The 18,065-nt window shown below is 41.4% G+C and overlaps 1 protein-coding gene across 1 annotated transcript; it reads right to left on the reverse strand.

Moving 5' to 3' along the window:
• Nucleotides 1-3,302: 3,302 nt before the first annotated feature.
• Nucleotides 3,303-17,513, reverse strand: CALM2 (calmodulin 2). Its single transcript, XM_069800331.1, has 6 exons — nt 17,310-17,513; nt 12,754-12,784; nt 7,206-7,349; nt 7,024-7,130; nt 5,993-6,128; nt 3,303-4,564 (listed from the first exon to the last, which is right to left on the reverse strand). The coding sequence occupies exons 1-6, from the start codon at nt 17,310-17,312 to the stop codon at nt 4,536-4,538; spliced, it is 450 nt and encodes a 149-aa protein (XP_069656432.1). The 5' UTR covers nt 17,313-17,513; the 3' UTR covers nt 3,303-4,535.
• Between the last annotated feature and the right edge of the window lie 552 nt (nt 17,514-18,065).

Here is an 18,065-nt window from a genome sequence, read left to right on the forward strand (position 1 = left end):
AGGAGATATTACAATATAAAAATACATTTACTCTAAGAAACTCTCCATCAGCACACTCTGTCCCAATGATGACACCACCTCTTTTTCAAGGGTCTGTTAAGCATAGATTTATTATGTAGCACCCAAGTTTTTTCAGCATTGTCCCTTTTGGCTGAACATGACAGGTTTTTTTTATACTTTGACCACACACCCCAGCATACTCATATACATTGTCATCTCAAATACCTACTATGCTCACTTGAAAAAAGTTTGCTTTTCAAGATTGGTTTTTACACAAGCTCTTTACTACACTGAACATTTTTAACTGAAAAGTCTACTATTTGACAAGACTAACTCTGAATTAGAAAGAAACTTAAGTATCCATTATATTAGTGAAAAAGCCATTTTTAAATGCAGTATTTCAAGGAGAATTTTAAAAATCTCTCTAGTATTTCTCACCCATCCCCACTGGAAATGACCAGCAATGACAATTAATCCTGAACTATTGAAACTCCCCTTACTTACACAAGTTAGTAAACTAGTTTAACACAGCTTCTCTCAATTGGACTGAGTTACTGTCCAAGAAACACAGTATAGTCATGTAATAGAAGTGATAATACATACATCTAAGAAAGCAGTCCTTTTGCTACTCATTGTGTCCAGGTTGTTACCAAACAACTCCTGAGAGGGACTACTCGATGCAGCAGATTCAGCTACCTTACTCCTGCAGTCAGGTCTTTAGAGACCAACAGCCCCATTTGAAAGACTAAATAAATACCCAGTCTGCATTACCTCCAGTGGGTCCATCAGCTGTACTCCTGCATTATATGCTCATCTTCCTTCTGAGCAACAGTCTCCCTCAAATAATTAGACTGATCTTATTAGCAGGGTCCTAATCCTCAGTCACTGTCTCCTTTACCCATTAGCTGTCCCTAATTTCTTAGCTGTATCTTAACAGGCTGCAAGCTTACCAGCTACTATTCCTTATCCAGTGATATACTCCCCAAGCAAAATTCTACCACTACAGGTGATTAGGGAAATATTTATTTTCATGACAGCTCACAGCCTTGAGGTACAGTGTCTTCTATAGTCCCACTTGGTGACTCCTTACATTACTAGAATGAGTTGGAGGCATGCTCTCAAATTTATTAGGCTGTAGCAAAAAATTATGCATTTTCCTTCACTGGGAAAGACCATATGAAGATAGCATTGCACACCATGGTAAGCCTAGGAAGCTAGCAGGGGCACCTTCCCTTCACAGAATCATTTAGATTTAAGGGACTTCTTGAGATCACCTAGTCCAACTCCCTGCTCAAGCAGGGTCAGCTAGAGCCATTTCCCAGCACCCTGTCAGCTGGGTTTTGGATCTGCACAGAGACTCCACAACCTGTGCTTGACTACCCTCATAGTAAGAAAATGTTTTCTCCTATTCAGATAGAGCTTAATCTTTTTAGATTTGTGCCCATTGCCTCTTGTCCTGCCAGTGGGCACTACTGAGATACATCTGGCTCTGTCTTCATTCCTTCCCATCAGGTTTTTATACACATTGATAGGGTCTCCTCCTAAGCCTATACTTTAAGGGGAACATGAGTCTTTAGGCATAAGATCTCACCTCAGCCCTCAGTTTAGAATAAAACAGCACCACCAGGTGCTTTACTGCAGTGTTGTACCACAGAAGTTTTTGTTCTTGCTAATACAGTATAGAACATTTAACCATACTTAACAGACAAGATGAAGGATTATATCTTAGCAAGGTACCAGAAGCTGAACTTGAAATTTCAGAGTATTCTTACGTACACACATATGCAGAGATCTGCCTAGAGTGATCTAAGCACTACCTGTTTCACAATAGCAAAAGCACCTGCAAATGCACCTCAGCCAAGAGGTTCAAGTTCCAGAGATCAATTCCATTAGCTTCCACCACATTTCTTTACTGACTGTACCTCAGAAGACATTCTTCCATTAGCAGAAGTACTGAAAAGTGTTAACCCCATTCTGCAGTTAAATTATGATGTAAACAGGGCTACAAGACTTCAATATTGATCTGGAAATCAGGCATTTCACTTAACAGTAAAACAGACACTTACACTGAACAAAACCAGCAGCTTTTGATTCCTGTGACTAAACACTCTGAACAGGGAGCAGCCAAGATGACAGTAAATAAAGGTGGCCTTCTCATCACACATTCTTCACCCATTCATTTTATGAAAAGGCAATTGTCTTGGCCAAGGCAGTCTTTCATAATGAAGAGGAACCTCTCCTTTTTACCTTAGTCAGATGCTTCCAAATGCATGCTGAGTTGTAGCAGAAGACTGTGGGTCAAAGTGTGATTCCCAGCCTACTGAAAGTCAAGACACCAGATCAGCAAATACAAATTCTTCTCAGATCCTTGTTTGCATTACTTACCTCTAAAAGTGATACTTCCAATACTCTTGCACTTCAGAATCTCAAGTGGTTGTTCTGACAGTTCTGTCTAATTCTCCTCATCCTGTGCCAGTTTAAGCACCTAGGTCTTGTCCCCAGTCTCCTAGGCCACAGGATGAAGACTGGATAGTGTTTGTTCAGTCAACTCTTTGTAGAAGGCAAACCCTAACTGCTACAGTATTTAGACTGCATAAGCTTCCTGAATCAGATTGCCAGTGCACAAGCAACAGTTTAAGGAATTCTGATGCTGGCAATTTAAATACTTTTGACAAGCCTCCTTTGGAAAACCAACAGAACTGCTTATAGTCCTTAGGGAGCAGGGCTTTAAGATCAGTGACCATAAACATTTGATCAAGTGTTCCCAAAATCAGGTTGATCAGCTGTCCTAATAATTACAGTGAAAATGTAAAATAAGTACCTCAAAGATGATTAGAACAGTTTTAAAACATTAGGTAACTGCTCTGCCTGAACCAGTGAGGGTAACCAGATGCAGGGGCCAATGCTTTGCTTAAAGGCAACCAGAATCCCCAAACAAGATAACCATACAACACATGTAAGATCAGTCAGTTCTTGCCAGGAGAGTACCAAGGCAAGGGGCATGAACAGCCTCTGGCATCCTTTTGAGGTCTTAAGATTTGTCCTTGGTCAAAACCAGGTTTGTTTTCTGCTTTAAGAAAAAACATAATTTAAACTTTGATGAAAACTAGTGCTAAAAGCACAATCATGCTCATTAGCAGATCATTAAGAGAATGTTTTCCTTCTGTACTTTGAGCTGACTGCATCCTGAATAGCAACTCAGACATGGCAGCTTCAGAAAAGTCCAAGTGTGAGACTAAGTTACCCCGATGTAGCAGCTGATAGGGAATAAACTCCAAAATAATTAAAAGAAAGCAAACAGGTTTAGTTGTCTGAACAAGGAATTTTAATTTTAGGTCAACTATTGAACTAGGTCAACATCCAGTTCACAATGTCTACAGATAGTGGGCATAGCCAGTCACTACGGTAAGTTTATTGAAGCACCAAGCTCCACACAAGACTGTAAAATACATTTTTAAACTACTAGTAAGAAAGCTTCTTCAAGTCAACAATACTATTAAGGGCCAGAGTTTAAGGACTAAGTTTTCACCTTCCAAGCTATTTTAAGACAGCCAATCCATTGCATAAGCAAACCAAACTGCTACATACTGAAACACATAGAGCAGCAACTGTATTGAACAATTCCTGTAAATAATTCAAGGATACATTGAAACAGTATGGGTAAATTGTAATTTTTTTATTGGAAAACAAATATACAACTTGGAATGGATTTGAGGCAAATCGTGCCATAAGCAGATTTTTTTTGAAAATAAGTGGCTAAACAAAGTTTAAAAAGCATAGTAACAAGAGGAGAAAATGTTTTCTGGTACAGGACCAGCAGTACAAAAAAAACTTGTGTACGAGTACCTGGATAAATCACCCGTTTTGCATTAGTGCAACTTAAGTTTCATATTGTTGACTGTCAATCGTCCACAATGTTAAGACTCCACATTTCAACAACATGTTACAGGTATGGCCACAAACAAGTTACTGTGAAGTAAGCTAGGAGAATGATTTTTACAGTGCATTAGCCACATGTATATATACCATTCACATGGTTTTATCCTGCAGTTAGCTGCAAAAGTCCTTCTCCTCCTCCATCACAGAAAGCTGAATAAACTCCTTTATGTACTGGAGAACTAGAGCCAGCATGTCACTTTAAGGAATTGCTAATGCATGGTAAACCCTAGCATACTTATCGTAACTCATTACACTAGTCATACCCAAGTCTCCTAAAGAAAGCTACTTTTTTTTTTAAAAACAGACAACCCAGATGTTCCCTCAGTTAAGCAACTCCATCTAACTTTAGATGTGCAGAAGGGCTTAAATATCCAGAGTAAGCCACATGCAACATTTGTTACTTAGATCAATTTTCCAAAAATCAGAACAATGACAGTAAGATAAAGGAGAAAAACATGGAGGAATGGCCTTCTAATTACTATACATGCATATTCTTTTGACAGTAAGGGAAAAACCTTTTACAGATAAGTTACAAACAGAGAAAAGGCAAATAAACAATTTTGTACAAGAAATTTAACACATTCTGTACAACGTCTTCACTTCGCTGTCATCATTTGTACAAACTCTGTAAAAGGAAAGAGTTGTGCAAGAGTTATTCAGAGAAAAATGTGAACTGCAAGATCTGAGAAGTGACCTGCCTTACTAGTGCTGAACACTGTTTCAAAACTGTTTTCAGTTACATTCAAAAAACCATCTTCAAGACAGTCCCCTTCTCTAATCATACCTAAAAACCTCTTACTTTTAATGGCAAAAGGCCTCTACTTTTATCAAAAAAGTTGGTCCCTCCATGAATTGGGGAACAGCCTTACTTCCAAAATAAGACATTACAGGGTCCTCATGCCCACTGACTTAGATAGGGACAAGATATCCAAGAATGACTAAGAGATCAGTAGAAATTGTGCTGAGGTGATGATCAGTTAAGTAGGTGTGCAAGACATTGTGTTGGTTTGAATCGTTTTCAAAGCAGAATAGCTCAAGTCTTACTATTTTGCCTGACCAGCTTTAAGCAACTGAATCATTGCTTATTCACAGCACATTGGAATTTAGATCCCACAAAACAGGATACTTCACTTATCTTGCTGAACCATAGTTTCAGATACAATAACAAAAAGAAACCAGGAACCTAAGAGGAGTTAACTGGTTGCTTAAGTCTCAAAAGAGCAACTGGAAATGAGGGGTGCCTACGCTCTCAAGTGCCAGCCTCTAAACAGTCTATTTGTAAGTACAGTTATGGAGCAGCAGCCTTGTTCATGAAAAACACCTTTTCACTTGCAGATGAGTGCTCATCCCACAGCCACAACCAAAAAAGGGAAGCCACACCTACACCTCAGAAACAGTGAGGGTATTATCTGAAAATACCCTAGCTCTTTTCTATAAAATGTTCAGAAAGTTAAAATGAAAACAAGCTTAGTGATTGAGCTGCAAGCAATTGTCTAACACAACTGCTCCTGCTTGCATGACTTCATTTAAGTTTCATTGGCAGAAAGAAAGGAGGAAATAGAAATAAGCTATTGCTGCAGCTGATTTATAGGACATTAAGAGGTCTTGTAAAGGTCTTGAGATTTCTGCATATTTTAGTGGCTTTCCCCCTTTAATTAGTAATTTTAAAAGCATTAATGAGAAATGAGTGACTTGCTACAGTCAGATCAACATTCATTAGTGAACAGAACAGTATGAACAATATGTGAACATCTATGCTAGCTTCCTCATTCTAATGGTCATTAGACATCACTAGATTTAGAAGGCTATTTCTTACACTGCAGAGTTGAATAGTAATTTTTTGCCTTTGGCACAAAGGTAGCAATAACCCACTTAAACCTATTTATACATACACAATGTACATACTAAAAGACATTAGCTTAAAGGAACACTAACTGTTGAGAAGATCTCATCTGAACATTGCCCTGTTTAAACTTGGTGCAGCTATCAGCATCTACACAGTCACCAGCATAAAAAGTGCTACCCAAAAAACAATTGGTTAACAACTCCTTACCTTCATAGTTTACTTGACCATCACCATCAATGTCTGCTTCCCTAATCATTTCATCAACTTCTTCATCTGTTAGCTTCTCCCCAAGATTTGTCATCACATGACGGAGTTCTGCAGCACTAATGTAACCATTACCATCCTGGGAAGGGAAAAAAGGAAGACTGGAATAGACTTGCCTAAGGCCTAGTGACTTAACTGTAACTCAAGAATATTGCAGATCAAGTTGAACATTAAGAAGATATCATAGCTATAACCACTAACATTTGCACAAGGCAAATGAGAGCTATAAGCATATCTTCAGTACTGTCCAGGATCTTAGTCTCAAAAAGACATTTTAAAAACAACTTATCCAATACCATCTACTTTGGCTGTCCTATCCCAAGACTTTTTTTTAATCACTGACAAAGCAATGAGCACCTTTTGCAACCTTTTTAGGTGACAGATGCCTATTCAATCACATGACTGCCTGGTTCAAGTGTCTTTCCTGAACAGAAACTACTTCTCATTCACCTGTTTCATGGGAGTCCAGCACAATGCCACAAGGCCTTCAGAGACCACTCTTAACATATTCCATCCTAGCCGGGACACTGGGTATCAAAGTACTAGTGTATACAAACTCTGGACCAGCTTTTTCCTCCCCACACCCCAAAGTACTTACCATGTTTCCTGTTTAAAAGTGCATGTTGCTTAAGAAGCTGATTAACTTTAGACTCATTTAGCAATTTACTTAGTAAAGAGTAAGTGAAAGGTTTAAAGATTACCATTTTAAATATTTAAGCAATCTCCCTGCCAGCCTTGTACAAGTATTTTAGTATCATAGTAAGTGGTAGCTGATTAGTAGTATCACCCACTACTATCATGATGACTCAGTTGACTTTCAGGTATACTGCCACAGTAGACTGAACTTTACAGTAACTAGTTAACCTAGAGGTTCTAGATGACAGGACTGCAGATACCCCTCAAGTCAGTGAGGAAGCTAATTAGAAGTCAGACTGAGTTTTCATAACAAATATTTAAGGTAAACATTTTAGTACCTTGTCAAACACACGGAACGCTTCTCTGATTTCTTCTTCACTATCTGTATCTTTCATTTTTCTTGCCATCATTGTCAGAAACTCTGGAAAGTCAATTGTGCCATTGCCTGCAAAATAGTTACTTTGTTAGAAAAACACACATTTTAGGCACTTTATTAAATTACTTATTAGTAAAATCCTACCATCAGCATCTACTTCATTGATCATATCCTGCAGCTCTGCTTCTGTGGGGTTTTGACCAAGCGATCTCATCACTGTCCCCAACTCCTTTGTAGTTATAGTACCATCACCATCCTTGTCAAATAGTGAAAAAGCTTCTTTGAATTCTGTACAACAACAAAAAACAAGTTAATTCCTTCAGCTTTGAAATATTAAGTTTACTTAATCATATAAGAATCCATTGCTGCTTATCATTGTAAATTACAAAACTTTATTTCATTCTCTTAAGACAATTTCGGTATACTGCTCAGGTTACTATAATTGTAATGCCAATATGGAAGCACCAGCATCTGGAAAACAACCCACCAGTCTACCAATCAACCACATTTTGACCTAAACAGGATAGAAGGTCTTCCATTTTAGAAGTACTCAGATGTTTGTTACTATCCATCTTGAACAAAGATCCCTAATACAGAGCTGAAAGGAATAGCTGTCTGCAACTAGAATGATCCACATCCTTGGTAGGAACTGTTTATCTCATGAAAAAATAATATGAAATTACTTTGAAAAAGCCAAAAAAATGGTACTTAAAATATAAATGCTACAACTTAATAGCATTTCTGTTACTAAGAGGAGACAAGTCAATGGTAAAAGGTATAATCAGACCAAACTTAAAAATAGGACAAGGAGTAATGGTTTTAAACTGAAAGAGGGTGGATTTAGATTAGATGCAAGAAGTTCTTCACTGTGAGGGTTGTGAGGCACTGGAACAGGTTGCCCAGAGAAGTTGTAGATGCCCCATCCCTGTAAGTGTTCAAGGCCAAGCTGGATGGGGCTTTTGAGCAATGTGGTCTAAGTGGAAGGTGTCCCTGCTGAGGTCCCTTCCAACTCAAACCATTCTATGATTCTATGAAATAGTTTCTCATTAAAACTCACTTCCACTAGACATTAAGTCTGAACAGTATATGCTACATAAAGGTGCAGTACCTAGCACCATAGGTCTTAATATTTGGCCATACCTAGCTAGAAAGGAACTTCTCCCAGCCCTCTCCCATTGGACTTCTGCAGTTCTTCAGTCTATGTATATACACAACTCCAGTGAGTTGTTCAAGGAAGAAAGTCACTGGAATCTTAATTTCTGAAAAGCTGCTTAGAAAATTGCTTCAGCCCTACTGTATCCTGAAACAGGCTTCATAGAACTAGTCAAAAACAGTTTTAAGACTAACTGTAACTGTAATTGTAACTGTGTTTCAATGCTACCTCTTAACCCCCTACAATGGCTGTACTGTAGCCAGCAATATTAATACAAGCATAACATGTTTAATTGTCCAGCCCAAAAATGGAGTTGGTTTTAATCCATGCCATCTGTTTGTCTTTGGCCACAGACCTTAAACTAGCTCACTGGACTATAGTAGCTCATACACAAATTACAGTTAAACATGGAAAACTTATCTATTCCCCTGCATGGTTCAGATCCTTTTACAGCTTAAGGCACCCAAGATTATGACTTTGGAGAACTCATTAGCTCAAGGGTATTCCTGCATCAGAAATACTTCCAAGAATTAATTTTTCAACATTTCCAAGCAGCCAGCTTTCCAGATGGTGGGTTTCCCAGGCCACAATTAGTCAAAGTAAAAGTTGTTTTCACACAAACTGTATAAAGGCTTACTTGATCCATTTCATACTCTGAAACACTCGAGGTGAGTACAATCTGGCAAGCATTAAAAATGCAGCTACAAAAATAGGCTTTTTATAGTTCATGAATGCAGCTATAATACCAGAGCCACAGCTGATTCCCATCCAGGAAAAAAAACACTCTTCTACCTACATCTAACAGTCTGAAGTGTCCCAAAAGCCAACTCCCACTGTTTAGCACATGAGAATCAGAGCAAGGCTACCACAGGACCAGACAAAACAGTTTCAAGCCAGTACTGTGTAATGAAAAAGCAGATAGGCCAGAAAAGGCTTTTGGGTCAAGCCTAGTAGAGAAGTTCATAGTCTATCATGGAAGGACCTCAAAAGGGGAACACTGAGTCTTCTTCAAGTGAGGTAGTCAACTGTTAATCAAAACATTTAGCTGTTAACCACTTCATCCTTAGCTTGAAGGTCAACTGTCACAAACCCAAACATGAAGCAGACTTCACAGTACTGCAGTGACCCTGCTTAGAAAAAGTAATACTTAATTTTTACACAAAATTCAAAGACTTGCTTTCTACAACACTGGCCATTTAGTGGTATATTCTGAACACTTGACATGAACCACTCAAAGGACAACTCTCTTTTACTCAAAGATGCTGTAGGCTAAGAAACAACCAGCTATCAATCACAACCATAAAGAAAGTAAAGCAAGTCAAAGATCAGCAGCATATTCCTGTTTGAAATGCTGAATCAAGTTAGGAATACAATTAAAATACCTCTTTAACCACTTCTAGGAACCACCTCCAGTAATTAGAACAAAGGAACAACAACCTATGCAGATACAGTTTAGACTAGAACAAGAACAACCTAGCAGAGTTTGGGAGGATTTGCACCAATGGCCAGTGAAGGGCAGCTATGAAATACTTAAGTTTAGTGAGCAACTCAGTTGTGGCTTCCTGCAATGCAAGATTATAAAACACACCTCCCACACTTAAAGCACCTTATGACTCCATGTAGCATGTAAAACAAATCCTCCCTCTGTTCAACACTCCTCCACATCAAACTTAAAATGATAATTCTCTTGTATCCTAGATAAGGCTAAGCTGTCAGAAAACTGAGGAGTGCTGGCAGAACCACTCATCTTCAGGCCAGCCTATGATATTTCAGCCTTTCCTTCCCTCTGAAAAGCACACTGCATCAAGAGAAAAGACTACTTCCAGGCCCTATGAAACAAAGGCTAGTCCAACAGAATGTGAACTCTGACACCCTAGCTCAAAATGTTCCATCTAACAATAGCTTTTGAGGCATCTCAGCACCACATCACCTTTCCAGATGAAGTGGCAGTCTTCAGTGACCTAATATGTTCAATGAACCAGAACCACCATTCCCACTCTCACACTGTTCAGCCAGCTATGTCTGGAACTTTTATAGGAGAATGTCAATTGTTCTCTTCAGCTACCAGGAGCTCAACATTTAAACATGACTACTTCTACTATAAAATAAATTCTAAATAACTCTTGTGGTCAGATTCCCAACAGAGAACCACAGCACACTACAGGAAGAAGGCATAACAAACACCATAGGCCTTCTTGTTCAGAGAGCTCATTTACAACTCTTTTGAGATCTAGTGGTAGGAAGTATAGCTCACAAGACCAGGTGCTTTGGGACAAAAGCATCTTTAGAATTTTCCCTGACCACCCACATCAAATGGTCCTGACCTACATATCTTTTTTAATACAACACTTAACCAAAGGGATACCCATTTGACTCAGCAACTTCAATTCTGACTGAATGAAGCTGCAACTAGCATTCGCATTCTGTACCTATGCAGCTTTCAAAACCAAGTCTTTCATATCAACAAAACCTGGGAAGTCTTTCACCCCCACCTATAATAACAAGAAGCTTCAGTCCTATATGACCAATGAGCTCCATAGAAAATAAGAACATCTGGAATCTTTGACAACTGTATTCTGGTGCTTGACAGCAGAGGTGGAAGATTTATTTCAAGCCCAGGAGAAGTGGCTGCTTTAACTACTTTGGCCTTCTATTTAAGAAAGGGAATGTTGTCTCTACCCTGTAGTACAATTTTCTTAAGCCCGCCTTCAAATCAAAAGCTAGGTATCTTCATATAAGCTGAAATGGAATGGTACCAGGCTCAAGCCTTTAAAACCACAGTCTCAATAAAACATACAAACTGTACCTGTGACAGTTTTCCCATGCAAGACTACAGCCTTCAACAGGAAAACTAAGCAGCCTGCTTAGTCAGCTGCAATCCCTCCTAAGCAGTACTAGGGATGGTTCCCTAACAGACCAGCAGTGGGCTTTTGTCTTCACATCAGAGGTTTACAGTTTACTTGCAAACACATTTGCTTCATGAAATACCACAGCTGCACTGAAAGTGGCAGGCCATTTTACACTGGACACTAATTTATACTTTTATTCTTTCCATACAGATTAAAACCCCCTATTCCAGTATGACAAGCTTATTAACACTCACTTTTGGCTCTGAGAACTATACTATCATTACTGAATAGCTAACATTTGCACTAATGCTGAGATAGCATTAATAAGCTTCCTGTTTATATTCCATAATCAGCTACATCAACAAATAAAGCTTCTACAGTTAAGAACTAGAACAATGAACCATTATTGAAAAGACAGCAGTGACAATTGGTAAAGCCTGCTCCAACTACACTGATCACAAAACCCTTAAGATATGTAGGCCACTTCCTGAAAAAATCTCCAGTTGAACTAGATTTGGCTTGTGCTTACTCATTAAGACAGTACCATGGCAACAAGTAAATAGACTAAGGACTTTCCACAAAACCATAATTAGTCTCCTATGAGTTAAAGCAAGCTTCTGAAGTCTAAAAGCTACAGAAAAATGTTCTTACACTTCAGATTTTTCACTTTTTTTGATTATGGTAAAACCAAAACTAGCTCATCATGACACTTCTGTTTAATACAGCGTCTTCAAGAACTACACTGTAGTTAAATAGCAATACCTCTCAGAGGCTGTTATTTGTATGCTTGACCTGATACTATCAGATTAGCAGAATTCTAACACCCTCTAAAATCATTTTGCCAGAGTTATGCGCAGTGAGACTTTCTAGTATTAATACTATACACACTTGTCAGATCAAAAACCCTTAAGTTTTTTAATGTCCATGGCAAGGCTGAATTCTGCATTACCAGCTTTAAGTCACATCAATTATTGAAGTTGAAATCAGTCTTCAGAGAACAGTGATGGACACTAGTTTGTGCAGCCTGCATGAGTAGGAGACATGATAACCAGAAGTTTTAGCCACCAGTAGACAGTTGTCAGTGCATAGAAACCATTGTTAGCAGGCCAATACTAAGATGCAAGAGATGCATATTTATTTAACCATTTCAGAGCAAGCACCAGACCAAGTGCACAGAACACTTGTGTCCAAGTACACAATACAGTTCCAAACATGGACTATCAAGAGTTGTTATCACAAAGCCAGTCTCTGCTGTCATCAAGAACAGCCACTCTGTAACACCTCCACTGACAGGAAACCACAAAGTAAATTGGTTTTGCCTTCTGTTATAAGAACACTCTAGATTCCAAGTCTTCACCAGAGACCCACCCCCCAAGCTTTTCAGTTTGCACTTGGGACAATTCTGTAGTCATGGGAGGGAAAAAAACCACAACACCAGAGTCCCAACTCTACTAGCTAGTAAAGCTGTGAGGATTACCTAACTATTCTAGAGGACAGAACTTCAGATTCATTGTATCCATGGTGCTTTTATAGTAGATAAGCCTTTAAAACTTGGGTGACAAATTGAAACATTCCACAATATTCTTCAATATCCAAGAAAGCTAAATAACTTGTGTAACACAGACTGTCACTGAATTAAGAGATGTGCCAGGTCAAGTAGGAGTCGCAATACAGCATGTAAAAACCTCACCTGCAATCTGCTCTTCTGTCAGTTGATCAGCCTGCAATAAAAAGAGAATATCATTATAGTTGTAGCAAAAGTTTAAGGCAAAACAAGACACGTACTTGTAGAGGCCTCTGAATATGAAAGCTGCTCTTTAGGACTTCTGTAGCATTCTGAAATAGTTCTAACTAACACAGCTCAAAAGTCATCAGGATTGCTTGCTAGGTAAGAATTGGCAGCCTGTCCTCATTTCCTGACCCTGCAATATCTGGTACACGCAAATAATGGATTACCATGTGTATCAATCCATTACCCAAGCAACACTAGCAAAGTCAAGGCACACAGGTAGGTCCCTCTAGACTGGTTTTAAAAACTTGTTAACACAGCAGACTACTGGTAGTAACATTTTGGTAAACTAGCCTCAGCTTTAACACTAAACACTTTAGGTCTAAGTAATGCAGCAGTAACTCCCAAATCCCAAATTTAAGTCAAACTAGTCTCTTTTGTTAAGTTACAATGCTATACTTAGAAAAATATACTCTTCTCTAGAATTAAATAATACTTTGATTAACATGAAGCTTCATGTCCAAGACCTGGCCATAAAAACCAGAGTCCATACAATCAGTACTAGCAGCTTCGGCCCAAACTGGTAATTTCAAGGCATTTGTCATGTGGCTGTCTAGACTTTTTTCAGACTGCTGTCTACAGACTCAGGTAGCATAATGTAGTTTACAGGGCCACTAGAGAGAAGTTTCAGTGGTGTAAGACATAATTTCTTTATCAGTTAATTAAGTCCCAGCTTATACCTCATTTTGCTCTATCACTGAACAGTTTTGAATGAACTGGATTTGACAGCAATAAACCCCCCTCCTCACTCTTCCGAAGCCAAACTCAAAATGGACTTCACTCTTGAAAGAGCACAAAGGCATTTGAGGACTGCAGAAGTACTTTCCCTAGGTTTTCAAGTCAGCTGATTCTTCAAACAAGTTCTGGATAACTTCAGTTGAGTTGTAGTAATAAGGCCATACATTTCCTCCAAGGAAGCTCCTTGAGCTCTTTACCCCATCGTACTCCACCAAAGAGTCAACCGCCCCCAGCTTTAAAATACAGAAGATATACACTCACTGCCCAAGGTCAAAAACACCCCTTTTTAAAGTTTTGTTCCTATTCAGCAACAACCTTTTTATAATTACTGCAATATTGACAGAAATATTTTCGGTCATTAGCTGTGCCCACAAAGGTGTCTTTATACATTAGCCATCTACAATTGAAATACTTAGAAAAAGGTATATACATCACCTGTCAATTTTTATTGATTTCAATTTGAATTACTTTTCTATATTGCATGCAAACTTAGAAGTTTCCAGCTTCTGGTTATTCTTCCTGTAAGAAAAGTGAAGCTAGCTGCTCAAGCAACCATACAAGAGCTAAACCACTTACATATGCATACAATACAGCAACAGCCCAAGATAAAGGCCACAATCAGTGCTTTCTCAGACTGCCTGTGGCTCACCTACTCTAAGAATAAAGACCACACCATGAGCAGCTTTTAAAAGAGCAGCCAATGGGTATTTACAGCTATAGACTCCACTTGTTCCAATTTCCACAGCTGCAGGAAGTATTCCCATGCAGGTTCAACTTTTTGTTTTTAAAAAAAATTGAGATAGTCTAGGGTGGCAGCAACACTGCTGAGAACATCACCAATTCAACATTAGGCTTTGAGATGGAAGCATTCTGATGGTCACTTAACAGAAGCCTAACAGATTTTCACTTGTCTGGAGTGTATCATTAACACAGACTCACTCACACCTTCGCATGCCATTTACATTTTTATTGCTCAAGTGAAGATAATGATGTGCTACATTTCTGTAGGATATCCAAAGAAAGCTGTAGATCAGATTTAAGTAGCAAGAACCTAGTTTATTTAGGTCAATACTTATGGGTTAGCAAGTTGAGTCACATACTGTTTTATATAAAAACATGACATTAAGCAGTGTTTAAGCTGTTACGTGTTCCCAAACTCTAACTCTTCCAGCAACTTAAAACGTCCTATAGCTGCTAACCATAAATTTAGATAAGCTTTGTCAGTACCTGTAGGAGGTACAGTGTTTGAGAAGAGCACGAAGCTTATTAGAAACCACAGGTATAGGGCAGTTGAAAGATAAGCTAGGAGGTGGGGCAAGGTTGAACAAACACCATCTGTACTCCACAGTGCTAGGCTCTGCGGGGACTGCTGCGCAACAGCAGTAAAAGGCGGAGCCAGCAAGTCTGCCAGATCACTCCCTCCCATGCCACTCAGGTGGTGGGCTATCAGCCCAGATCCATGCATGCGTGTCACAGGACACTGTGGTCTTCCTAGAGGGGCCTTCTGGAGTTCTTTGTCCTCAATTTAAGCTAAATAGTCATGGCACCATACATGTGACAGTATGCACACCTTCAGTAATGCAACCCAACTTCAGAAACACACAGTTAAATTGCAACTGTAACATGCCTATACGGAAGTTTTGATATGCCCCTTACTACAGCCAAGATCCACCTGAAAACCTCCTTTGATAAAGTCAGGGAACCCATCATAGCTTTGACACAGCATTCTCCGATCCATGTTGCAGCACTTTCATTTTCACTGCAATAGCTTGCATCCTCCCAGCCCCAGATTATGTTGAAGGGCTGACAAATAATCTAAGCCTCCTAGGAAAGAAGGGGAGCTCTTGTGTGTGCGCGCAGCACTTTCAGTGGCACAAGCAGCCTCTAGAGGTAGTGTTTCATTACAGTCATAGCTGCTATGCAGTAATCAGTTTGGAAGATCCTCAACAGAGCTGACTAATGCTGCCCAATAGAGAGCTATCAGCAAATCACAGAACAGATGACACTGTTCCCCTCCAAAACTTGGCATTTGGGTATACTTTACAGGTGTTAGATCTGAATGGACAGTGTTGTTCTGGCAAGATTAACCAAAGAACAAGTACTACACAGACTAGCATACAAGGGCTAAAACTACACTTATAGTAGGTCAGCTTATTTTGGGAGCAAAGCATTCTGCTTTATCTAGCGTGTGCAGTTCTGGACAACATATATTCACAGGTTTAGCCAGTCTGGTCTGTCAGGATGAACTATAACCACATTCAGAATGTCACTGTGCCTCCTGGACACACCCATTTTTATATAGACCTTGCTTGAAGATACTCCATTTTTGGTCTGTACAGGCGATGACTAAAAGCAGTAAGCCTTTTGCGGCTAGATTCACTGCTTTTTTTCCTTTAGAGATGATTTGCTGTACAGGTTCACAATTCAAGCAAAAGAACAAATTCAGCCTTCTGTTCACCTAATTTCTTTGCCCAGAGAAAGCACTTCAGAAAAAACCCTTAATTTTAAGTACCCAGCGTTCACATTAGACATGGTGAGTGGATGATGATCTGATTCCTTAAAAGCATGTAATGAATGAAAAGGTAATTCCACTATACTGCATCTTCTCTTAATGCAGAGATAGTACTAAGTGGTCATTGGTGCTGCTTTTGCAACAGAATTGTTCATCTTTGTATGTGCTTCAGTATCCACTTGTTTTAATTAAAAAGCCCAAACGCATATGCTTTAGACCGAATTCGAAACAATTCTCCAATTCCACAAAGTGTGTTCTATTTCAACAGTTGATTAAAATCCTAAACAAACGTATTGCTAGGAAAAATAAATTGTGCTTGCTCAAGAAAATGCAGGACTGTCCACCGCAATGACCAAAACGGAAAGCCAAAACTGCTAAAAAAAAAAATCCCTTGTTCAAGACAGCCACCGACAGCAAGGCGTTATCATGAAATCGGCAGAGGAGAGCGGCTCCAGCGTGAGCTGACAAGAGGTCTAGCAAGGAGGGAGATGGTGCAGTGAGGCAGCGTGCCCCTCATCATCATGCTGCTCAGAAGCTGCAGGGCTCCGCATTGCATTATTACCAGGCGCAACACACCTCGCTAGCGAGCCAGACATCTTAAGCTCTCGCAGCAGCCGTTGCCGCGCCGCTGGCTCCCCAGCCCCATTCAGCCGCACACGCCGGCTTGCCGGGAAGGGGGGAAGGGGGGGGGGGGAGGTTAGGAAGCGATAAGAAAGCGGAGCTGGTACCATCATGGTAGGCTACTTGCCCCCTCCCGGCACCCCCCAAGGCGGGTCTCCTCCCAGGAGGGACCGTTATCTGCCGCTCCCCACCCCTTGCCCCCCCTCCCCGACACACGCCCCAACAAAGCGTCATGGCGCTCGAACGGAGTGGCAGTTTGAATTTTGAATCCACACCAACGCCCCAGGGCGGGAAAAGGACCCGGGCGGGATTCGTCCACCACCACTTCCTCCTACGCACACAGCACCTCCGAGCAGGACCCTCCGCCCCAGCCCGCCCCCGCTGCCGGGCTGAGCCCACCGGCCACAGCAAAGGACACCTTCACCCCTACCCTTCTGCAGACGACCTCACCCCGCACCAGCCAAACCACCTGCCCCTCTCCTACCTCCTCGCACCCAGCCACAGGCATCCCCGCCCCCCACACACACACTAGGCACCAGACTAGCACCCGCAAAGCTCTGTCACTACCCCATCCCCAGGGACTCACCATGGTGGCTCGGCCTGGTTATGGGGTGTGGTGGAAGCTAACGGCTGCAAGGAGCACACGACCAACCGCCCCGCTCTGCAGCTCGCCTCACACTGAGCTCTGCCTCGTCGCCAGCAGTGCCTCATAAACCTCTTCACAGCCCTCCAGGATCGCTCCGCGCCGCTCCCTCCCCCCTCCCCTTTCCCCGGCGGGGAATGGAGCTGCGAAAGAAGTGCCGGCTCCTCCCGCTCTTCTCGGCAGGCCCCCCCCCCCCCGCACCCCGAGAGCGTGCCCTTTTTGCCCCTCAGCCCCCAAGCCCGGGCGCAGGAAGGGGCGAGGTGCGGGAAAGAGGTGGGGTGCGCTTGTGAAACGGTACGGGGGGGGGGTGGTGGTGGCGGTGCCGGAGGAATAGTCTGGGGGGATTATTTTTCTGGGCGGAAGAGGATTTTAGAAAAAATGCCGAGGAGTGCAAAGACTCCAGAAGGAGGGCGCTGATTGGTGGATTCGTACCTGCAATGCGTCACTTGGACATGCACAGTCTGGGCTGGAAAGTGGTTACCCCTCCCCCTGCCCGCAGTGCGTGAGGCTCGACGCGACGCGGCGCGGCCCAGTGCGGCGGGGTCCGGCCCGGGCCGGGAGATGCTGCTGCTGCCGCCGCCGGCCTGTCCCGCTCCCTGCGCCTGCAGCGGCGGGGGGGTGGCAGGCGCTGCGGCAGGGTGTGCCGGGCGGGCAGGGCCCCAGCGCCCTGCTGCTGCTGCGGGCACGCGCGGAGGAGCG

This window comes from Haliaeetus albicilla, chromosome 13, assembly GCF_947461875.1.
Source record: "Haliaeetus albicilla chromosome 13, bHalAlb1.1, whole genome shotgun sequence".
Taxonomy (NCBI): domain Eukaryota; kingdom Metazoa; phylum Chordata; class Aves; order Accipitriformes; family Accipitridae; genus Haliaeetus; species Haliaeetus albicilla.